Below are 24,821 nucleotides of genomic sequence, written 5' to 3'. Positions count from 1 at the left end.
TGATATTCTGTCCTGCTTCTCTTTCAAGGTCACCGGCACGGATGAGTCAGCGTCACAAACCAAAACCCGCCGTCACACTTTACTTCCCTTTTTGTCCTCGGTGGGAATTTGTCTCTCTGCCCTTTCTCTTCCATCTATCTATTTGAGTTCTTGTCCACCTCTATGTCTTCCTTTCGTTCTGTCTCTCTTCGTCTCACCTCCGTTCACTCTCTCTCACATCACATGGGGATTATATTCCTTGAAATTCAGAAATGAAACAGGCGGCAGGCCGGGGCAGATCAGAGCAGTGGCTCGACCGCGAGAATCCAACGCTGACCTCCATTCTCAGCTCGCTCCTTCGCACTTTTCCTTTGCGTCTTTCTTCTTTTCCCGCGTCCGAGAGGAACTTCACAGAGCCGCGGGGGGGGGGGAGAGGCAGGGGTCCGGTCGCCTGGCGAACATCAGAGGACGTCTTGGGAAAATACTCGAGCATCAAGCCCGGCCTGCTGAAAAATGTGCCAGGGCGTGTGGTGTGTGTGACTGTCGGGGGATCAGTCGGGGGAGAGGCATGATGGGATTCTATTTCTTTTACCGCTGCTGCAGTCAGTCACACGTTTCACGCCTAAGTGGCTCGATGTGCCACCACGGAGGTTGTTGAGCCGGCGGCCGGTTTGAGCCGTTTGTGAGGGGAGAAACGAGGACATTCGAAGGAGATGAATTTAACACATGGATGGAGGATGATATTTGCAGGACGATATTGGCGGCTTCCGGCCTCCCTCCGAGGTTTGATCGCGCGGCACAGCCTGCCGGTGGGAAAAGTTCAGGTTGGATTCCTTCTCCACTGCGCCCACGCGCCGCTTACGCAGGGTGACAAGTAGGAGTTGTCTTTTTCGGAGGAAGGTGCGAGCCAAAAGAAATACTGAGCACTTGTTTTAGTCTGAAACTCAGAGATATGTATATACGATTGATACAGTTTGTGCAAAACTCGTGAAATTACTTTATATAATAAGTTAATAAGCGCCACATCAGGTGGAGGATTTCTGAGTAGCTGTTTCCTTCTCTTTACAGTCTTCATGTTGAGATCAACTGGCTGCTGACAGTAACATCACATACGGTGCACAGACATTAGCGTGATATCTAGTATATTATATCTAGTATATCAAACTACTGCTTTACTTTTTGGCGGCTGCGAGTCGCTCCTTCGTTTTTCCTCCGGGACCAAGGTGTTCAAGGAACTGCAGACCTTGGCCACAGCCGAGCGCTCTGGCAAACAAGTGCAGGTCAGCTTGACGACTTTAAACGATTGAACTCGGCTCAGCTTTAGTGCTTTTGCAACGTCGTCTGGCAAAGCTGGCCAACCTGAAGCAACAGAAGACACTGTTAGTATGAATACTGACATCTCTGTATCGGTGGAACCGATAGCTGATGCTGGGGGTGATGGGAAAAATCTCCCTTTTATAATATAATCTCTTTAAATCTGTACTATCAGGTTATATTTTTTAAAAGTTCTATCAATGAGCTGTAAAAAGAAACAGAGGTGAAACGCTGAGGAGGCTAATGCAGCCCACATAGACTGTAAATAAAGATGGACGACATGCCGGCTCGCCAAAGTGAAGCCAAAACATCTCAATCGCCCCCTGGTGGCCGGCCGCCATAAACCCCGCCCCCTTCTTGTTATAAGATGGGACATGGACCAGACTAAAAGGTCAAGGTAGACGGTTTCTGTCAGTCTGACGTATGTTCATGTGTTCACATTTCTGATGAGTTTGGATTTAATTAGTTATTTGATGCTACGAAAACGAGCTGAGACGTCACGATTGACAGCGGAGACTGACTCGTATCAGCGGGACCTTGTTACCGTGGCGGCGCTCCACGATCACTACGAAAGCCAAAGTCAAAGTCGGTGTGATTTTTGGCTGCTCATCGACCAGCGCACGATGGCAGCGCCCGTATCCGGGGTTTATTTTGGCCTCATTTTTGTGCAGTGGGAGGAAGTGGAGACACGTCGTCCATCTTTATCCACAGTCTTCGATGCGGCCAAACATACATACATTTTAATTAAGCAAGCAATAACCTCAAAGCGGCTGTATCGCTGCTGTCCATTCACCAGGCTGAGAAATGAATGTGGTTCACGGAAGGATACGGGAAATAGGCTTTATGAACCACATCGTTCCAACGGAGGGTTGGAGAACCGAAGAAAGAAAGACAGCTGCAGTGTGAATCATGTTTCAGTACCAGCTGTCACCGTGCTTCCAGACGGGGGGGGTGACGGCGGAACACGTCAGACGTGGGGCCTCGCATCAGAGTGTACCGTCCCGCTCCATGACGAGGCTTAAATGATATTCGGTGCATCTTTATTCATCAGCGCCTGCAAGGCGGAGACGTGCATGACGGCCGGTTTGGCTTTGAAGTGTTTGAGTTATTTTTTAATTTCTGTTTCGCTGAATGTTTAACGTGAGGATCACCTGGCCTCTCGTTTTGAAATACAGCGGATATAACTAATGAATTCAAGGGAAAGATATGACACCATCTTCATCAGCGGGCATCGCTGCTTTCCCCAACATTTGGAAAGTGTAACCTAAATCTACGCACGCAGAGCTCCACAGTCCTACTCTGCATGTTTACTGTCTTTGCTCATGCATGACCGCTCCTGCTGCTGCGAAGGGGGGGCGGGGACTGGCATGAATATCATTTTCATATTTCACACTGCTTCCAAAGCTCCAAAAGCCGCACAAATCCGAGCCACGGGTGACGGCGCGCGCGAAGGGTCGGCACGATCTCATGTTTGAGTAACGGTGTTAGTTATCATCGAAATCAGAGCCCCCCCCACCCACGTCATTGATGAGCGTACCCTGAGAGTGGCAGGAGAGGACGAGGCGATGAGGGGGTGATTATGCGTAGCGGGAAGCCGCGGCTCCGTCGGAGCTAATTCACAGACCGGAGGCTCTCCAAAGCCATCAGGAGGCACCGAGGATTGAATCACAGCTCCTGATATTAGCGTAGAGGCGGGAATGCTAAATTGTAGCTAAAAGCATAACTTGGGGGGGGGGGGGGGGGGGGGGGGGGTCTCGGGGATCAATGCGCATGTATAATGCTGAGATAAACACCCGAGGAGGATCTCATCCGTCTTGGCTCCATGGGGTTCTCCACGGTTGAGCTTGTTTCAGGAGGTGACGGCAGCATCACGGCCGCTCTCAGAGGAGCGCGAGGCTTCGGAGGGACGACTGTCCTCTGAAACAAACGCATTCATGATTCAAGTCTTTCAGACAGCTGAAGAGTGAGAATCTGCTTTTCACGTGGGAAAATGCAAATGATGGATTCTCCCAAACACACTGTAAAAAACTCCTGGTTGCCAGATTAAACTAAACCCCCCTTTTTCCATTCGGTGCGCGTGGAGGCAACTGAGGTCTTTTAACTCCGGGGCTCTTCGACTGGGAACTTTTAAGAGCTGGAGCTCTGTGCCAAGAGAAAATACAATATTGTGTTTCCGTTAGAACAGTTCACGTCTGTCTCAGAGACTTAGGCCGACTTTCCACAAGAGCAACAGAGACGTGCACACTGCAAAAACCTCTGTGGATGTGGATGTGAAAGTGAAGTAGAAAGAAGAAGAAGTTCGTCGGCATACGGAGAAATAGCAGCGAGTTGAAACTGTTGATTATTTAACCCGTTAATTTAATTAAAAACGTGTTAGAAGTCACAGCCCAGGTACGAAGAAAGAGTATAAATAGGACGTGAAAATAAAGTGTGGATTGTCAGGTAAATGTGTGATGCAACAAATTGACAAGAAAGAAAACAGGTCTTTTTGGCATAAAGATCATTTGATCGGCTTTTCACTGAAACAAACTAATTGTGTTATTAATATATATAGTTTTAAAATACAACATTTAAAGTGATTGCTAACGTTAAAGTCATGCCTATGAAATATATAAACGTCCTGCAAATACCAGTTCATTTTACCCATCGAAGACAAATACACAAACAATCAACAGGATTCTACACATTAGATCTATAACCGCTCGGTTAGTGAATTAATGAACATTTTATTTGAGACTTGAACTTATCAGAATTAACAAAGCTCTGTCACACGGAAGTCGGACAGTATTTCTTCCAGGTCTCCGACCGGGCGGAACAAAGCAGACCTCGAACAAACGTGACGTCAGCGCTCCGATTGATTGACGCGTTTATAACGAGGCTCCGCGAGAATAACCTCAGTTTGAAAAGGTTCCATATTCTACATCAGTATGTCAAAGATATTTTTCAAACTAAACCAGTAAAACAACTGTTACCTTCTGCATAATGGATTCCATCAGAATGTGATAATTTTAGGGAAATAATAACCAGTTAAACGAAACAAAACAAAATCTAAAATCTTTTATTTCTGAAAATGAAACGCAGACATTGTCCTTGAAGGCACAAAGACATTGAACTGCTCATGGATGAACTTAATGAACCATCTGTCGGGCTAGTTTCAGATATTTCCTTTTAATGCGCGCGCGCGCGCGCACACGCGCACACACACACACACACACACACACACACACACACACACACACACACACACACACACACACACACACACACACACACACACACACACACACACACACACACACACACACACACACACACACACACACACACACACACACACACACACACACACACACACACACACACACACACACACATACATACGGGTTTATATGATTTAGCAGGACATTTTCTCCAAACAGGCCCGGTGGTGGTTAAGGTGGACTACCCTTTCTTGAGGTCCTAGAGCTATGGGAGTTAGGTTAAAACGCTCTAAAAAATCTGAAAAAAATTTGGGTGACTTTAGCTTTCAGTTACACCCTTCCCAACCTCATACATCCTCATAGACAGCACCCAGACACTATTATGGTTTATGTAGACCGTTCTCTTTTTGAGAAAAACGTGGTTAATGGGGTCCAAACAAACATTAAATGGACTTTAAAGGGACAATGATGTCACTTTTTTAAATGTCTCATTAACATAAATACACAACATGACTGCATCAAGCATTAATGGAACAGTCATGATATGATGATGTTATTATCAGAAGAAATGCTCTAGCACATGAACTACTGTCCTACCTCTACATAATACTCAAATGTATGAACATATTAACAAAAATATGTGAATGAAACAAATGTGTTAAGATGTGCATAAAAATAAGTGCACTTAATCCTGAGCATAAGAAAAAAGAACACCCACAATCAATTGAGTCTTGACATTTTAAACTATTGCATTTAAATTGTAAATGTTAGAACTGTCATTCCACACAACTTTGAAAATATGTCATCCAAGATTAACACATCAGAATATCCACAAATAAAAATAAATTAATTAAAACAAAAGAGATCACTGTAGCTTCACAGCTTATTTTAACTGTATATTGGCAACTTTTTTTATAGCTACATTAGCTAAAAAACCAGACCCCTCACCCCCACACATTGTGGGTTAACAGTTTTTTTTTCTAACTTTTTGTTGCCCTCAACAAAAAATAAATAAATTAAAACAAAAGAGAATTGCTCTGGGTTCCCAGCTTGTGTGTGAAGACGTGAAAGTTTAACATATCAGCATAACGAAAACATTAAAAAAAATTATAAATTATAACAAAAGAGATCACTGTAGCTTCATATTATTTTAACTGTATATTGGCATAACTGCACAAGAACCATTAGCTTTCCTGCTTCTAACAAAAAAAAAACCCGACCCCTCACCCCCACACACAGTTTTTACAGTTTACAGTTTTTGTTGCTGCCTTTTTGCAGCCCTCCCTCTGTTTCTGACAAAGTCCCTAATATTTTGGACAGTTCTCTCTGCCAACACGGGCCCCTCTACCTCCTTGCAGTGACTGCACTCAGCTTTGGTGGCCAGTTTTCCTTCTTTTATTTGCTTGCTGAAATAGCGCATCACTGCAGCAACCTCAGCCTTAATCCACACTCTCTTCGGACACAATCTTCTGGCCCCAGCTTCGCGATGGTCAACTTTTCCTGTAAAATATTCAAGGTAGAAAAAAACCTGAGTTGAATCAATGACACAATTGACTAAAAAACTTGTTAACTTGTTTCTTTGATGAATATGAGTATTTGCTTTAGGTTTTTATTTGATGGCTCACTTGATATAGTTCACCCTGTAGACAAGTCCACTTAGTGTGTGGACACTTTGGAATACACGGACAGGGGAAAAATTTAAGGAAAAATCTGAATAAGCGTGGAGAAACATTAACTGCAGATGGTTTGATGAAGATGAAAACAAAGTGAATCCAATCCTACAGCCTTTACAGCCACAGGAATTCAACCCAGCTGAACACGTCTAAAAGATTTTGGAGCAGCATGTAAGATGTTCTCCACCACCATCTGCAACACCAAATAATATCAGAAAAACTTTGATCTCTAAATTTTAGTTTTGTCTTGATGCCTAGTGATGACACTATGTCCCTTTGTTATGTTTGCACCTGATCTTTCTTGATCTCAAATAGATGAGCAGATTAAATAAAGATTGTACATATAAATGAGGTAATATCATTTTGAGGTGCATCTCTCCAATAGTGAATTGTGAAGCGCATTGCAGCTGTTGTCGGCTCGCCTGTTACAACTTCAGCATTCCGAGCTGCAGGCAATATGGTGGACCTCTGGAGGCCAAGAGACACTTACATGCTTCTGACGTCTTTACATTCCCAGTCGTGTTTACCTTTTTCTTACATTCCAGCAATTTGAAGATGCTTACCTTCAGATGGAGGGGCAGTCTTGATTACTGTGGATGACACCGCTGACACCATTTCCGCAGCTGTGAATGTTGAGTCTGCATCATCCACAGGTTTGCTGGTTCCACACCCTGCTTCATCACTCTCAGGCTCACTTTCCCTGTCCTTGGCCTCAGCATCACTTACCGCGATTTCTTCTGGTAAATTGATAAAAAAAACAAAAACATTTTTTACATTCCATGCTTAATATATAGTAGCATAATTTCAGACCAAAATTCTGTAAATTGGTTTACAGTGTTAACTGAAGAACCCTATTAGGTGAGTTAAGAATCTAAAGCAGGGTTCTCCAAACTGACAATCATGATTGACCGGTCAGTTTTCGTGAGGATCAAAATGCATTTCACTTGAATTATCATCATCATTTTCACCTATCCCAATTTCCTATTGCCTATTGGGGCTGGATTTGACAGTACTGAATTATTCCTAATTGAAATCAATCACTAAACTTTTCTGCTGCTCTTCGTTCACAATAAAAGCTTTCAATGACAAATTACATAAAGGCTTTTTAGCAGCTACAGGAAATGCAGTCACTGAGGTTAGCACTGACTGTTATCGTTTGCTATAACTTGATCCACACAACCAGTTATGGACATATATTGTGTGCATTTACCCCTAGTGGCTCATTAACAACCACAGAGAGCAAGCTGATAGATGTTGAACTTTAAATATATATTAAAGATGTCTGTGACTGTCTCACCTCTGTGTCTTTTGTTTTGGATCAGTCTAGTTAAGTCTCAATGTTGTGGTGTTTGTAAATTTGTAATTGTAATTTAGTCATTGTAAGTCATTGTTTTTTGTTGGTGTGTGAAGCACTTTGTATACTTTTTAAAGTGTTAATAAATAAAAGCTTTACTTCCTTTCTAAATAGATTTGGAATTCAAAATTTCTATGATTTATTGGGTATTGGTGGGGGTAGAGAGCATTGTCTTACATGTTGGTCCAAAATCTTTTTATTGTTCAGCTGGGTTGAGATCTGGTGACTGTGAAGGCTTCAGGATTTTATTCACCTCATTTTAATATTCATCTGAAGCTGGGTGACAAATTAAGGTAAAAACCTGAATAAATCACAAGTAAAACCATAACAAATGCAGTTGATTCCACACAGGTGCTGACAACGCGTCATGTGACGAGACTCTCTGTCCAATCAGCAGTCGGCAGTGTTTTCACGTCACATTTTAGTATCGGCTTAGCTCGATTGGAACCTGGCCAGATGTGGGACTAAAAAGTACCAGGTTCCATCCCTAGTGGAAAAAGCTAAATAAAGCGAGCAGAGTCGAGCCAGTACTATGCAGTGGAAAAGCACCATTAGAGGACCTGCAGATCAATACAAAGCAGTTCTTAGAGACCCCCCTTATCCTATGATGAAACATTTCTATCCTGATGGGAGTGCTCTCTTCTAGGATGGCAATGCTTGTGAATCATATGCTGTGGCCTTCACAGTCCCCACGTTTAAACCCAGTTGAACTCTGGGAGATTTTGGACCGACTTGTTAGACAATGCTCTCTAGCATCATCATCAAAAAAGCCAAATGAGGGAATATCATTTGGAAGAATGATGTTCATCCCTCCAGTAGAAGCAATGCTGAGGAGTACTCTAACTCCAGTGGTGGCCAAACACCACAAGACATTTTGTGTTTTTTTTCTCTTTCACCTCATCTGTCTGTAGAGTATTTAGTTTCTAGTTAGTTTGCTTACAAATATTTATTTGGACAATATATATATTTTTTTAAAATGACAAAATCACATTGTGATTCAGTTTCCACTGAAACAATAATGCTGAATTATTACCAAGCCCTACTGTGGGCTTTTATTCCCGTTTTTCTGAACAGTGGACCTTATATATGGATATGAAAATGAAATAAATTCAAATCCTTTGACTTAAATAAGAAAAAGAAATAAACACTCAGAAACTTATCTACAAAAAAAATTTCTGTACAAACCTTCAATTTCAATCTCATCCAGTGATCTCCCCTGCATGCTGGAAAGATCTCCTTTTTCCATTGACAAAAGCAGTTTGGAAATCTTGGCCAGTTGAGTTGTGGGAACTGGTAATCTGTAGAAATCGCGGTGAACACGGATGTCGTGACCCAAGAAATCTGCAACCTGATCAAGTTCATTGTTTTTTAAATTAAGGACCTGCGAGAGTGTAGCAACATGTTTCCTGAGATGTGTTGACCTAAGGTACTCAGGGTGCTTTGCTCCACACTGACTTGCATGAACACGTAAACAGTCCTGTCCTCTGTAGTAGCTCATTGATTTGGGTCTTGCAAACAGGAAGACATTTGTGGCACAAACATCACATTCAGCTCTGTTACTGACAAGAAGTGACAGGGCATCAACCATTCTTGGTGTGAGCAGAACTGCAACCTTTCTGCCTCTTTTTCCCATTATTTCGATTCGGCTAAAATAGTTGCAGAGTCTCTTCTCAGTCTTTGACAAACCCATGGCCACATCGTCATGGAGCTTTGTGTTGTCTCTTTCATGAAAACTTTTGAGACGCATTTTTGAAACCTCCCCAGCACGTCTTCGATTGAACACAATGATTTGTGCAAGAGTGACTTTTGCAAGTTGAGCATAGTTCTGAGTGGTAGCTGTCTCCTTCAAGTTGCAAAATGAACTTTCTGCAGATTTGTCAAGGTAGCGATGAAGGGTCTGAACATCTTCTGTGAAGGGCAATGTTGATGGCTTGTTGTATTTTGCATCACTCAGTGTGTTCAGGGCTCTATGAGACACCAACTCAGACCACTTGGACATTTGCAACTTCTTGAATATTTCAGTGGACCTGATCAGTTCTTGATCTTCTGCCATGAGTGCCCTACAATGAACAATGTCACAGATTTTCTGTAGTGCATGTCCCAGTTTCAGCGCAAGGCTTGGTGTAAGGTATGAGGCTTTTTCTTCATCAAAACCTGCAACTTTCTTTACTGCTTGCACAACTCTCTGGAAGTTAGCAGGTTTAACAGCTTCCTCTAAGTTTTGTACTGAGAAATCTGTGCGCAGACATAACAACAAACGCCCCACTTCACGCAGCTTCTGTCGCAGGTACTCATGTTTTGTAGGGTCTTGTCCGTGTTTGTTGTAGAGCGACTGGGCAAACTGAATAATAGATAGGTCATTTCGCACAATGGAGGCAATCTCATCCTGTTTCATGACACCAAGGAGCTTCCACACTCCACTTGAGATCTGCTGAGAGAATGCAGACTCGTGAGCTGCAGCCAAAGCCAGCACTTTAGTTCTCCCAGGTTCTTTATCCAAATCTTGGTTTTCTGGCTTAAAGGGGCATCTGCGGACATGTCTCCAAAGCTCCTTACGAATGTACATCCCTTGACAGTGCATACAGTGAATGAACTTTCCTGGTTGTGATTTAGCTTTTGGTTTCCTTTTCACTTTGACTGGTCCTGTTCCACCTTGTAAAACTTCAGTGTTGTGTTGAAAATTTCCCTTATTCCTCATTTTTTCTAATATTGTCTTGCGCTCTTTTGAGTCTTCTGGAAGGGAAAATGCACGTACAACTTCAGCATGTGTCTTGTGTGTTCTCAAATGGCGGGAGATCTTGCTTTGTGGCTTACCACAAATGTAACAGTAATTTTTTTTACTAAAAATGAGATGTGGCAAGTCTTGTTCATGAAGTTCACCTTTACCCTCTGGATCCCTTGATGAGTCTTTGATGGAATTTCCTGAATCAGATGCGACTTCCATGGGATCTTCAAGAGGTGGATGTTTTGAAGTGCTGGGCACAACTAGGATGTTTGTGTCTGAGGCATCAGATGTTCCAACATCGGGTTTTACCACTTTCTCTTGAATTTGTGTAGCTTTCAACAGTCTTGGCATCAAGTGTATGCTTGCATCTGAATAGTCATCGTCATCATCGTGTGAGTCTGAGTTGGGTACGTAGTCCATATCGGATACGTAATCATCATCATCCAATATTTGGTTCAGTTCTGAATGTGGAAGGTCGTCTTCATCTGAAAGCAGTTCATCCCCAGAAGACCTAGGGAACTTTTGCTGCTGAAATGATGAGAAAGCAAATCATTTTATGTGGTGATGGACACTTAAAGATGGTTCAAGTTCAACAACCTTTAAGAGGATACTCACCTGTGATGGGTCTTGGATGTAATCAGTTGTTATTTGTCTGAGGCAGGATTTATGCCAGACCCCGGAACAAACTGTAACACATTTTGAGTATATTAATTTTAGCACTGTGCGGCTATATACGTTTTTCTCTTGTCATAACACTGTAGTGATCTAGAACACAAAAAACAGCAAAGACTTTTAACTGTTTAAAAAACAAAGGTGGATTCAGGAAAACAATAAGCATAACAGTGTCCATGTCAATTAGGCAAAACGAAACATCTTTAAGTAATCTGGAGCACATGCCACGATCTAGACTCAGAGGTAGCAGTGTTCAGTTTCATCATGATACCTTTTTACTCATCATAAAACTCGAAAAATTGTTTGTATAATAGCCTATGAAAAGGAGAAGTTTTCATAGGTGTTTCTTTACAGAGTAGTTCATCATACATTAGAGCACATCAAATATATCCACTTACTGCCCTCTGTCACACTAAACATCTCACCTCTGCAGCGATAGCCAAGCCACTTGAAGGCAGATACTGGTCCCACACACTGAACGCATCTGTCCAAAGAGGAGACTGTTGTGCACACCAGGCGATGTTTGCAACACTGTTGGCAAGTGCAAGAGCAGTAAGATGTGAAAAACCTTTACATGTTGATATCTACTGAATCCTGAGAAAAATAATCCAATCAAAGACATTATAAATCTGATATTCAATATACCTTTTCACTGTTGAAAACTGTATCAGTCTCATTTGGACTCGTGAGCTGATTTTGGTTAGTCTCAGTGGTCAACTAAAAAAGAGAACAAGAGCAAACAGGTAAAAAAATTACCACAGTGTTCTGTGTCTAATTGGTTGGTTTCCTTTCTCTATAAATTGTTTAAACCAGAAAAAAGATGTAAGTTTAAAAGTGTGGGCTTTTAAAGTTCTCTGAAGAATATCTTTGAGTATTGTGGAGATTGAGACATAAAAATAATCACACTCTTTGCAGAAGTATGAAAACCAGGAGTCAGGTATGATGAAAAAAAGGAATGATGAAAAAAAACAAACTGAAACACTGTTCTCTGAATTTTTTAATTTGTCTTTCCCATACATCTATGGATTGTCTCTACGAGACCAAATAACTGTACATCGCCGCTGTTCAATTGACTCCTATACCTTCAGCTCTGGCAACCAGAGAAAATACAGACACCACAGATCAGTGTGCCCAGTCTATATTAAATCTACTCTGAAATGTGGTAGATGTGATCACTAGGTTAATAACAAAATAGCCAGAGAAAACTAGTCTTAAAACTAAAAAAGTAGATCAATTTACCTTTTCAATCTTGCCAAGTGGACCCAGAACTGGACTTGGCAGATTCCAGTAAATCGCAGCCAGCTTGTTCGGGCTGCCCTCAGCCATCATCTGTAGCAGATTAAGCAGAGGAAAGGGACAATTAACAGACATGTACTGGGGATGTACCACTAGAGATGATATTTGGGTTCTAGATAAAATAAACAATCCAACTGTTTACAAAAGCATGACAGGGAAATTTTTGGTTTAAAGCTCACTGGGTAATTTTATACGATATAGAACAACAGGGCAAGATATTAATGGAAGTCTATGTTTTATGACAACATACCTCTTCAACATCTTCACTTGACGAAGGGCAATTTGTGGCTTCACAACCCCTCTGAGACGTGTCCTCGTCAACATACTGTAAGAAAGAAAAAACAGTAAAGATTACCATTAACATCTTGAAGACAAGGATGTTCCCTGTCTAACATTAAATGAAAAGTATCATGGTTGTGTTTTTGCATGTGTTTTGAGGGAAACAAATCTGCTTTGGAACAGGCAACATCAGTCTATACATTATGAAAACTACAATCTCCAAAGTTAATGTTAACTGATGAATTCAGCATTTTGTTGTTCCAATGTTGCTGTAAGGCTTTTTCACTAAGTGACATCATACCTGTAGACTTGTTAGATTAGATGTGGTTCATTTAAATTATATCTTGTCATGAATCCCATTTATTAATGTTGACTGGGTTCCTATTCATGACATGTAACTAGACAACTTACCATAAACATTAAACTAACATGCAGATCAAATGTAGGTGGTCCAAGTAATCTTAAAAACCAAAGTGATGCCACTATGAACACCACCTGGAGTCAGGACCACATAAACACTGAGGTCCTCCTAAGACATAAAAGGTGTTTAACTGGTCGACACACACATACACTGATATATCATAGTAGCTTGGGCTTTGAAAAGCATTTCATGTCAATGTCCTTATAAACTAAGGTCCATATAAACCATATTACACTCAGACAACTGCAGACACACACAGCATTTCCTTTCAATGTCTTTAAATATTAAGCTCCATGTAAACCATATCACACTCAGACAACTGCAGACACAGCGCATCAGTGAAACATTTTGGCAATTTCAATTTTTTGCCACAAGCAACCTCATTAATCGGTGCATTAGATTCATTCACCTTTTCAACCTTGCCAAGTGGATCCAGAACTGGACTTGGCAGATTCATGGAACTCGCAGCCAGCAAGTTCGGGCTGCCCTCAGCCATCATCTGTAGCAGATAAAGCAGAGGAAAGGGACAATTAACAGACATGTACTGGGGATGTGCCATTAGAAATGATATTTGGGGTCTAGATAAAAGAAACCATCCAACTGTTGACAAAAGCACGAGAGGGAAACTTTGGTTTAAAGCTCACTGGGTAATTTTATATGATATAGAACAACAGTGAGAGATAAAATGGAAATCAATGTTTTGTGACAACATACCTCTTCAACATCTTCACTTGACGAAGGGCAATTTGTGGCTTCACAACCCCTCTGAGACGTGTCCTCGTCAACATACTGTAAGAAAGAAAAAACAGTAAAGATTACCATTAACATCTTGAAGACAAGGATGTTCCCTGTCTAACATTAAATGAAAAGTATCATGGTTGTGTTTTTGCATGTGTTTTGAGGGAAACAAATCTGCTTTGGAACAGGCAACATCAGTCTATACATTATAAAACTACAATCTCCAAAGTTAATGTTAACTGATGAATTCAGCATTTTGTTGTTCCATTGTTGCTGTAAGGCTTTTTCACTAAGTGACATCATACCTGTAGACTTGTTAGATTAGATGTGGTTCATTTAAATTATATCTTGTCATGAATCCCATTTATTACTGTTGACTGGGTTCCTATTCATGACATCTAACTAGACAACTTACCATGAACATTAAACTAACATGCAGCTCAAATGTAGGTGGTCCAAGTAATCTTAAAAACCAAAGTGATGCCACTATGAACACCACCTGGAGTCAGGACCACATAAACACTGAGGTCCTCCTAAGACATAAAAGGGGTTTAACTGGTCGACACACATACACTGATATATCATAGTAGCTTGAGCTTTGAAAAGCATTTCATGTCAATGTCCTTATAAACTACTGTCCATATAAACCATATCACACTCAGACAACTGCATACACGTAGACACACACAGCATTTCATGTCAATGTCCTTATAAACTACGGTCCATATAAACCATATTACACTCAGACAACTGCAGACACACACAGCATTTCATTTCAATGTCCTTAAATATTAAGCTCCATGTAAACCATATCACACTCAGACAACTGCAGACACACAGAGCATCAGTGAAACATGTTGGCTGTTTAAAATTTTTGCCATAAGTAACCTCATTAATCAGTGCATTAGATTAATTTACCTTTTCAACCTTGCCAAGTGGATCCAGAACTGGACTTGGCAGATTCATGGAAATCGCAGCCAGCTTGTTCGGGCTGCCCTCAGCCATCATCTGTAGCAGATAAAGCAGAGGAAAGGGACAATTAACAGACATGTACTGGGGATGTACCATTAGAAATTATATTTGGGGTCTAGATAAAAGATACCATCCAACTGTTGACAAAAGCACGAGAGGGAAACTTTGGTTTGAAGCTTACTGGGTAATTTTATACGATATAGAACAACAGTGAGAGATAAAATGGAAATCGATGTTTTGTGACAACATACCTCTTCAACATCTTCACTTGACGAAGGGCAATTTGTGGCTTCACAACCCCTCTGAGACGTGTCCTCGTCAACAAACTGTAAGAAAGAAAAAACAGTAAAGATTACCATTAACATCTTGAAGACAAGGATGTTCCCTGTCTAACATTAAATGAAAAGTATCATGGTTGTGTTTCTGCATGTGTTTTGAGGGAAACAAATCTGCTTTGGAACAGGCAACATCAGTCTATACATTATAAAACTACAATCTCCAAAGTTAATGTTAACTGATGAATTCAGCATTTTGTTGTTCCATTGTATGTCTACGGACAACTCCGTTACTAGAATGATCTCAGACTCTACCTTGAAGAAGTTGCTGTAAGCCTTTCTCACTGAGTGACATCATACCCGTATACTTGTAAGATTAGATGTGGTTCATTTAAATGAGACCTTGTCATGAATTCCATTTATTACTGTTGACTGGGTCCCTATTCATGACATGTAACTAGACAACTTACCATACACATTAAACTAACATGCAGCTCAAATGTAGGTGGTCCAAGTAATCTTAAAAACCAAAGTGATGCCACTATGAACACCACCTGGAGTCAGGACCACATAAACACTGAGGTCCTCCTAAGACATAAAAGGGGTTTAACTGGTCGACACACATACACTGATATATCATAGTAGCTTGAGCTTTGAAAAGCATTTCATGTCAATGTCCTTATAAACTACTGTCCATATAAACCATATCACACTCAGACAACTGCATACACGTAGACACACACAGCATTTCATGTCAATGTCCTTATAAACTACGGTCCATATAAACCATATTACACTCAGACAACTGCAGACACACACAGCATTTCATTTCAATGTCCTTAAATATTAAGCTCCATGTAAACCATATCACACTCAGACAACTGCAGACACACAGAGCATCAGTGAAACATGTTGGCTGTTTAAAATTTTTGCCATAAGTAACCTCATTAATCGGTGCATTAGATTAATTTACCTTTTCAACCTTGCCAAGTGGATCCAGAACTGGACTTGGCAGATTCATGGAAATCGCAGCCAGCTTGTTCGGGCTGCCCTCAGCCATCATCTGTAGCAGATAAAGCAGAGGAAAGGGACAATTAACAGACATGTACTGGGGATGTACCATTAGAAATTATATTTGGGGTCTAGATAAAAGATACCATCCAACTGTTGACAAAAGCACGAGAGGGAAACTTTGGTTTGAAGCTTACTGGGTAATTTTATACGATATAGAACAACAGTGAGAGATAAAATGGAAATCGATGTTTTGTGACAACATACCTCTTCAACATCTTCACTTGACGAAGGGCAATTTGTGGCTTCACAACCCCTCTGAGACGTGTCCTCGTCAACAAACTGTAAGAAAGAAAAAACAGTAAAGATTACCATTAACATCTTGAAGACAAGGATGTTCCCTGTCTAACATTAAATGAAAAGTATCATGGTTGTGTTTCTGCATGTGTTTTGAGGGAAACAAATCTGCTTTGGAACAGGCAACATCAGTCTATACATTATAAAACTACAATCTCCAAAGTTAATGTTAACTGATGAATTCAGCATTTTGTTGTTCCATTGTATGTCTACGGACAACTCCGTTACTAGAATGATCTCAGACTCTACCTTGAAGAAGTTGCTGTAAGCCTTTCTCACTGAGTGACATCATACCCGTATACTTGTAAGATTAGATGTGGTTCATTTAAATGAGACCTTGTCATGAATTCCATTTATTACTGTTGACTGGGTCCCTATTCATGACATGTAACTAGACAACTTACCATACACATTAAACTAACATGCAGATCAAATGTAGGTGGTCCAAGTAGTCTTAAAAACCAAAGTGATGCCACTATGAACCCCACCTGGGATCAGGACCACATAAACACTGTGGTCCTCCTAAGACATAAAAGGTGTTTAGCTGCTCGACACACACATACACTGAGATATCATAGTAACTTAAGCTTTTACAAACATTTCATGTCAATGTCCTTATAAATTATGGTCCATATATACCATATCACACTCAGACAACTGCATACACAGACACACAGCATTTCATGTCAATGTCCTTATAAACTACGGTCCATATAAACCATATTACACTCAGACAACTGCAGACACAGCATTTCATGCCAATGTCCTTAAATATTAAGCTCCATGTAAACCATATCGCACTCAGACAACTGCAGACACACAGAGCATCAGTGAAACATGTTGGCTGTTTAAATTTTTTGCCATAAGTAACCTCATTAATCGGTGCATTAGATTAATTTACCTTTTCAACCTTGCCAAGTGGATCCAGAAGAGGACTCGGCAGATTCATGGAACTCGCAGCCAGCTTGTTCGGGCTGCCCTCAGCCATCATCTGTAGCAGATAAAGCAGAGCAAAGGGACAATTAACAGACATGTAATGGGGATGTACCACTAGAGATGATATTTGGGGTCTAGATAAAAGAAACCATCCAACTGTTGACAAAAGCACCAAGGGGGAAACTTTGGTTAAAAGCTCACTGGGTAATTTTATACGATATAGATCAACAGTGAGAGATAAAATGGAAATCAATGTTTTATGACAACATACCTCTTCAACATCTTCACTTGACGAAGGGCAATTTGTGGCTTCACAACCCCTCTGAGACGTGTCCTCGTCAACATCCTTTAACAACAGAAAAAACAGTAAAGATTACCATAAATATCTTGAAGACAAGGTTGTTCCCTGTCTAACATTATGTTTAAATTATCATGGTTGTGTTTCTGCATGTGTTTTGAGGGAAACAAATCTGCTTTGGAACAGGCAACATCAGTCTATACATTATAAAACTACAATCTCCAAAGTTAATGTGAACTGATGAATTCAGCATTTTGTTGTTCCATTGTATATCTACAGACAACTTCGTTACTAGAATGATCTCAGACTCTACCTTGAAGAAGTTGCTGTAAGCCTTTCTCACTGAGTGACATCATACCTGTATACTTGTTAGATTAGATGTGGTTCATTTAAATGAGACCTTGTCATGAATTCCAGTTATTACTGTTGACTGGGACCCTATTCGTGACATGTAACTAGACAACTTACCATACACATTAAACTAACATGCAGATCAAATGTAGGTGGTCCAAGTACTCTTAAAAACCAAAGTGATGCCACTGTGAACACCACCTGGGATCAGGACCACATAAACACTGTGGTCCCCCTAAGACATAAAAGGTGTTTAGCTAATCGACACACACGCATACACTGAAATATCATAGTAACTTAAGCTTTGACAAGCATTTCATGTCAATGTCCTTATAAACTACGGTCCATATAAACCATATCACACTCAGACAACTGCATACACACAGACACAGCATTTCATGTCAATGTCCTAATAAACTACGGTCCATATAAACCATATCACACTCAGACAACTGCATACACACAGACACACAGCATTTCATGTCAATGTCCTTATAAATTACGGTCGATATAAACCATATCACACTCAGACAACTGCATACACACAGACACAGCATTTCATAGACAATTTACCAAACACATTAAAGTAACATGCAGATCAAATGTAGGTGGTACCATACTTTTAAACGCTTCTCCACTACGATTCTATTTGATTGTGTTAGCCTTAGTTTCAAAGAGTTGAACCAATAAATGGCCTGTAGAAGCACAGTACAATTAACAGGGTCCCAGTCAACAAGTGTAGTTTTGTTCATACTACAGCAAAATGTCCTTTTATTTTTTCCACTTTAAATTCTCAAACCTGGTCATTTTAACAAAAAAAAACTACAAGTGGGTAACTAGGAAATGAGAAAAATTTTCTTTGTAGTTAGACTACAAAGAAATCACTTCTTACTTTTTCACTTGTACAAGGCTTTGATGTGGGTGGTCCCTCACCATGTATCGTCTCCAAAGACTTGCCAGGATTCTAAACATTTTAACAGACATCAGACAAATGAGATCAACTAAAATGACATTTTATAACAGTCAGTATTTTTGATGTGGCAGTTTAGTTGTTTTGTTTTACAATATCAACTAATGGTGTGAATAATGCTGTAAAGATATTTGGACAATATTTAGTATTTATGTGCAATTTTCTGTGGTTAGAGCATTTCATTTATGAGAACTATCAATTTCACAAAGTAGAATTTTAAGCACCTTGCATCTCCATGGCCAGTTTGAGTCACCATAATTGTAGGTGATCTCCTCTCCTGGACCTATGTCTCTTACTGCAAATAAGCACAGATGGGGCTTCCCTTTTACGGTAAAGTACTTCATCCTGGCATTAGGGTTTAAATGGTCATCATTTACCACTCTTCCAAATGACCCATCCTCAGTCGATGCATCAACACTACAAAAACACAAGTAACAATTAATTTCAAAACACACAATTTAGACAAGGTAAATTTGCCTGACTTAAAAATTTATGTTGAGCACACAAAGCAATTATTATCAAAATAAGCATATTAACATTAGTACGCACCACCACAGTTTTCCATTGAAATGGAACTCAAACATAAAGACTTTGAGGTGGTCATGGTAGACTCTCTGTCTCCTCTCACATTCTTGCTTGGTTATCAGTTCACCTCTGTATTCCACCAGAAAGTCTCCTTTTTCAAATGGAGCAGAGGTGAAGATACCACGACCTAGGTCATACACAAATAACAAATAAGTGACAAATAGCAAGGTGACATTTAAAAGAAAGTTTAATTATGATTATACAGACAGTGATTCAACTTACCTTTGATGGCATTGATGTATTTGATGTCAAGTGCCACTTTGTCCCTTCCAGCAGTAATATAAAATGTTGCATCTTCCTTTGGGTTAACACGTCTTCTCCTCTGCATGTTTTGCTTTCAGAAGGCAATAAACTTATCTTAATTTGTATGACAAGCATGATCAGAAAAAAAGTATAACTGTGAAAAGGCAGTGAGATCCACCTTAACTTTTTCAGTCTAAAAAAATAACCCCAACCAAACATTTCAACAGTGATTGTCTGATCTTCAGAAAATAATCTAAACTGTGACATTCACAGGACGCTCAATGAACAGACTTCATACCTCATACCTACCAGTAAAATTAGTAAAAACATTCAAACTGTGAAATAATATAAACCAACACTCACAAAATAAACCAGATAGCATGGTTTCCCCTTGTTCTTTTGTTTTTTACATTGTTAATGATATTACATTTTCATTCAACTAAATTAGAAACATCCTCTTACAGGCCCAGAAAACCAAAGCAGTTAAATGAACAGAAACTAACAATGACAATAGTCAAAACCTGAGCTCAAAGCTTGCTGCTTTCTACTTCTTCGTACAAGGCCCATTTCCACTGGCACTTTTGGCCGCACCGAGCCACATTCAGCTGAGGTCCGGCGCCCGACGCCCCGACGCCCCGTCAACCCGCCGCCGCCCCGCCGCCCCGGCCCCGCTGCTGCCAGCCCCGCCGCCCCGGCCCCGCTGCTGCCAGCCCCGCTGCTGCCAGCCCCGCTGCCCCGGCCCCGCTGCTGCCAGCCCCGCTGCCCCGGCCCCGCTGCTGCCAGCCCCGCTGCCCCGGCCCCGCTGCCCCGGCCCCGCTGCTGCCAGCCCCGCTGCCCCGGCCCCGCTGCTGCCAGCCCCGCTGCCCCACTCCCACTGCTGCCAGCCCCGCCGCCCCGGCCCCGCTGCTGCCAGCCCCGCTGCCCCGGCCCCGCTGCTGCCAGCCCCGCTGCCCCGGCCCCGCTGCTGCCAGCCCCGCTGCTGCCAGCCCCGCTGCCCCGGCCCCGCTGCTGCCAGCCCCGCTGCCCCGGCCCCGCTGCTGCCAGCCCCGCTGCCCCACTCCGCCCCGGCCCCGCTGCTGCCAGCCCCGCTGCCCCACTCCGCCCCGGCCCCGCTGCTGCCAGCCCCGCTGCTGCCAGCCCCGCCGCCCCGGCCCCGCTGCTGCCAGCCCCGCTGCCCCGCTCCCACTCCGGCCCGGCCCCGCTGCTACCGGCGCCGCAGTAAAGCGAACCGGACGCCATTTGAGCTTCCAGAGTGTATTTAATCAGCTCTGGTTTTACGTTGCGCAGGAATTACACTTAACTCTGTAAGGGCAAATGTGAGGGCACCAGACCACAGTTTCCCCCCACAGCCCAAAGTGCGGCTCCGGGCGGCGCATCATCAGTTGAGAGCACACCCACAACCAGGTAGCCCTGCTGGGATGGAGAAGCAAACACCTGCCGGGCCTGGCAGATGAGCCGAGCCAGCACGTGTATATGGCTAGGCAAACGTAGCAACAAACATATTGACTTTGCCTAGCAAGCTACCAACAATCAAATAAAGGTAATTTTTTTCTGTGCTGTATACTTTATTGCTTGGTTTTGAATTAAAAAATACCTGAGCTGCCAACTTATGTTAGTTACTTCTGCCCTGTTCTCTGCCGACTGTACTCTGTTTTAATAGCAAATAAATGTATGTTCGTGGCTTAACGAGCTGCACGAAGCCGCTAAGAAACTTAGCTCTGCTAGCCTAGCACATGCACCGACTAAAAGCAACTTTGGCTTACACTGCAAAAAGCATAAAATCAACCATATGTATGTTATATTTACAAATTTAAATCCTTACCGTCGTGTACAGCGCTGTCCCAGTAGGCTTCATCAGTTACGCCATGTTGTTGTTCTCCAGGTACATTTAATTTTTAAAAGGCGACAGCCGAAACGTGGTCAGGAGTAGCGTCGACTCGTCTGGCTGTATGCCCCGCCCACATAGGTCAACCACCCAATCACAACACAGCGCGCGCAAATTGCACTTGTGTATCAGAAATGTGTAAGAAACTGCAATCTACGACCCACCGATGGGGTCCGCTGTGCTATACACTGGGATACACTCAAAATCAGGTCAAGTGGTAAAAAAGGACTTTCAAAGAAAATGAGAATATATGTTAGTTAGACACTAACAAATGCTTATACACTCTTTGAATTAGGCGGACCTTGGCATAGTCCGCCTAATCCCACTAGGTCCGCGGAGCCCAGGTGAAATGTCAGGTACAATGTCCTTCCAAACCACATATACCAACACACACACACACACACACACACACACACACACACACACACACACACACACACACACACACACACACACACACACACACACACACACACACACACACACACACACACACACACACACACACACACACACACACACACACACACAGGGATCAGACAACCTGACACGGCCCCAGGTGTTAGATTATGCCTGTCTGATACATTATTGATCGAATTATGGGACAGATGAATAATCTCCTGTCCCTTGTTGACCCGCTGGTCAGGAGGATCACACAGGACAGGTTTGTTCCTTCTTGTTTCTTTATAGCGCCGATGTTGAGACAGACGGACGTTCTGGTATTTGCTCAAGGACACTGCGGCAGCACACTCAGAGGCCAAATCATTTTGAATTCATAATTTGCCCTCGACACAGTAAAACAGTTTTGTGTGTTACATGTGCTGAAGGCAATGTCTGCGTACACCAACACCAACCAACCATCACTAAAGGCCCCAAGCCTGGATCAATTTATATTACTTAATGATAATAATAATGATAATAATAATAATATATTGGATTTATAAAGCGCTTTTAAAGTACCCAAAGCGCTTGACTTTAACAAAGTTATGTTTAAGTCCTGCAATACGTTTCCTATGGGGTTGTAAATCATTTTGTCACTCGACCATATAGTCTGTCATATCAACTAATAGGTGAAGTCATGATATACAACTGTCTTTACAACATTTTCATTAACAACATTACTTGGAGATGTAAGAGCTGAGTGCATGGTTAATTATTCAAAAGAAAGCATTTGGATGCACTAGTTATTGTTTTTGGAACGCACCCCGAGGCAATCAACTGAATATGATTCAAGTTTTCTGTTCAGGTTTTTTTTAACTGTGCAAACTGTCAAAGATTCTCCTCTTTGATCAAACTTTTTTTTTTTCACTAGAGGAATAATTGGGTCAAAAAGTATTTAAAAATAACATCTATCAGGTCAGATCCTTTTCACTGTGATGGGGGGAAAATGGAACAGCAAACGTTTAATGACTTAAACAGATGTGGGCTAGTTAATGTGTCACCAGTCAACCACAACTCTGATCAATGATAAAATTATAAATGTTTTAATTAAATTTTTTTTAAAAACAATGCAGTGTGAAGGACAATGATGTAACCGTGGCCCAGTATGTAGCCTACACTGTCTATATGGTGTGGCTTACTTTCACTCAATGGTTTACTTAATGACTTTTGTTACGCTTCGTTCTATGAGCTCAAAAAAAAAGAAAAGAAAGGTTCACAGTTGCCAAAATGTCATTTTATGAAATAAAATCAACACTAAACAAAGTGCTGCCACTTCCTTTGTGACTTACTGCAGCGTAGCAGTAGTATAGCACTCTCTCTTTTAGGAAGGGCCTAAAAACCTTTCTTTTTAAACAAGTATTCCCCTAAATCTTGTACTTTTTCTTCTACCAATGTTTTTTTCTTTTTAAACCTATTTATTCAAATATTAATTTTATCTTGTTATCACTCTGCAGCACTTTGAGATTGCTTTCAGCAATGAAAAGTGCTCTACAAATGAAATTTATTATTATTATTATTATTATTTTTATTATTATTATCATATCTCAAGTTTGTGAAGATGTTAAGCCGTATGGATTGACACAATAAGGACTAATGTTTGTCAGATGAACAGATGACAGCGAATCACAACTGGGCCGCTCCATCTGGATTTGTTATGATAATTTATACTTCAGACTTTTTTTGATGTTTTTATTGTTTGAACTCCCCCGTGACTGACTGTGTGGTTGCCGGAGCCCCAGGGCGTCGCCTCCCGTGACTCATCACTGCAGTGGCTCCGCAGTAATTGCCCGCGATGCTTCTGCGATCGCTGCCCGGCGACGGTCTGTCACGCGACCAAACGCGCCGCTCCGACAACAGCAAGGGGCTTGTCTGAAGAGTCTGACCTAATATCCAGACAAAGACAGTAACGGGCCGGTGACGCTCACCACGACGTGTAACAGACAAAGTGATGTCATCCCGGTGGGACTGCTGCAATTTTTAACAGGGCGGGAATTCTGGCAATTCTGTTTTTCTCTCATTTTTTCTTTAATCTTTAAAGTGATTCATGACTTAAGACACTTCTTTTTGTTTTTTTTGCAAAGCTTAGTGGGGTTTGTATCTTTGAATACATCACATTCCATTCTTATGTACTATTGGTGGGTCTTTGATTGTAAGTCTGATGTCTCTCCTTTGATTTATCGTTTTCCATTTTGGTGATTCATAGTGTTGTTTATCTCGTCGAATGTGCTTTTGGCTGCACATTTAACTAAGATAAAGGAGTAATTTCTCCAGTTGTGTCTGTGTTGTGTGTGTGTGTGTGTGTGTGTGTGTGTGTGTGTGCACGTGGATGGATGGTGCGTCTCATCCGCGGTGCCAAACCTCAGAGGTGACAAATGTGGCCCGTCCCTGCTTGCTCATCACCGAGGCCAGGCCCCCGCGAGGCTGTCGTCCAATGATAATGGTTTGCGACCGGGATGATGAAGCACAGGACTGATGTACCTCAAGCCTCTTGTGTCCCATGTACCCCTGAGATTCATTGAATCCCCCCCCGTGGGTCGGACACACACACACACACACACACACACACACACACACACACACACACACACACACACACACACACACACACACACACACACACACACACACACACACACACACACACACACACACACACACACACACACACACACACACACACACACACACCTCAACCCACCAAAGTGTCCTTCCTCCATTTTGCCTCTCCTCGAAAAGAAATCCGTTCTTCTTGTCCTTTTTTTCCAAATCCTTCAACCACAGATTCTATTACAAGTGAGTTTTTTCTATTCATCTAACCAAGTTTTCATAAATTCTTTTGCTCTAAA

At 41.7% G+C, this 24,821-nt stretch overlaps 2 protein-coding genes across 12 annotated transcripts in view; one reads left to right on the top strand and one right to left on the bottom strand.

The window, feature by feature from the left end:
* LOC118319822 (complexin-2) overlaps positions 1 to 24,821 on the top strand; it is a 65,039-nt gene that overhangs the window by 25,383 nt on the left and 14,835 nt on the right. The window lies entirely within an intron of this gene.
* LOC124850525 lies at positions 5,218 to 21,967 on the bottom strand. Of its 8 annotated transcripts, none has more exons than XM_047334478.1 (21): positions 21,472 to 21,967; positions 19,629 to 19,740; positions 19,371 to 19,533; positions 19,046 to 19,238; positions 18,744 to 18,815; positions 17,474 to 17,548; positions 17,168 to 17,257; positions 16,177 to 16,251; positions 15,872 to 15,961; positions 14,875 to 14,949; positions 14,570 to 14,659; positions 13,628 to 13,702; positions 13,323 to 13,412; positions 12,464 to 12,538; positions 12,157 to 12,246; positions 11,563 to 11,634; positions 11,343 to 11,448; positions 10,861 to 10,931; positions 8,706 to 10,773; positions 6,730 to 6,900; positions 5,218 to 5,993 (listed from the first exon to the last, which is right to left on the bottom strand). In XM_047334478.1, the coding sequence occupies exons 1-21, from the start codon at positions 21,502 to 21,504 to the stop codon at positions 5,743 to 5,745; spliced, it is 4,137 nt and encodes a 1,378-aa protein (XP_047190434.1). In that variant the 5' UTR covers positions 21,505 to 21,967; the 3' UTR covers positions 5,218 to 5,742. The 8 variants fall into 8 exon arrangements, with proteins under 8 accessions (XP_047190434.1, XP_047190433.1, XP_047190432.1 ...); XM_047334477.1 differs by having other exon boundaries at positions 6,730 to 6,903; positions 8,706 to 10,770; positions 21,472 to 21,964; XM_047334476.1 differs by having other exon boundaries at positions 6,730 to 6,903; positions 21,472 to 21,963.

The sequence above is a fragment of the Scophthalmus maximus genome, chromosome 9, assembly GCF_022379125.1.
Source record: "Scophthalmus maximus strain ysfricsl-2021 chromosome 9, ASM2237912v1, whole genome shotgun sequence".
NCBI lineage: Eukaryota > Metazoa > Chordata > Actinopteri > Pleuronectiformes > Scophthalmidae > Scophthalmus > Scophthalmus maximus.
Note: the sequence above shows the minus strand (reverse complement) of the source record. Positions and strands in the feature narration are given on the sequence as shown.

Coding starts and splice junctions, on each gene's coding strand:
- LOC124850525 (XM_047334476.1), bottom strand. CDS start 21,504: ATGAAGCCTACTGGGACAGCGCTGTACACGACG. Junction 19,741..21,471: donor GGACAGCGCTGTACACGACG/GTAAGGATTTAA, acceptor GCCTTCTGAAAG/CAAAACATGCAGAGGAGAAG. Junction 13,703..14,569: donor CACTTGGCAAGGTTGAAAAG/GTAAATTAATCT, acceptor TCTTTCTTACAG/TATGTTGACGAGGACACGTC.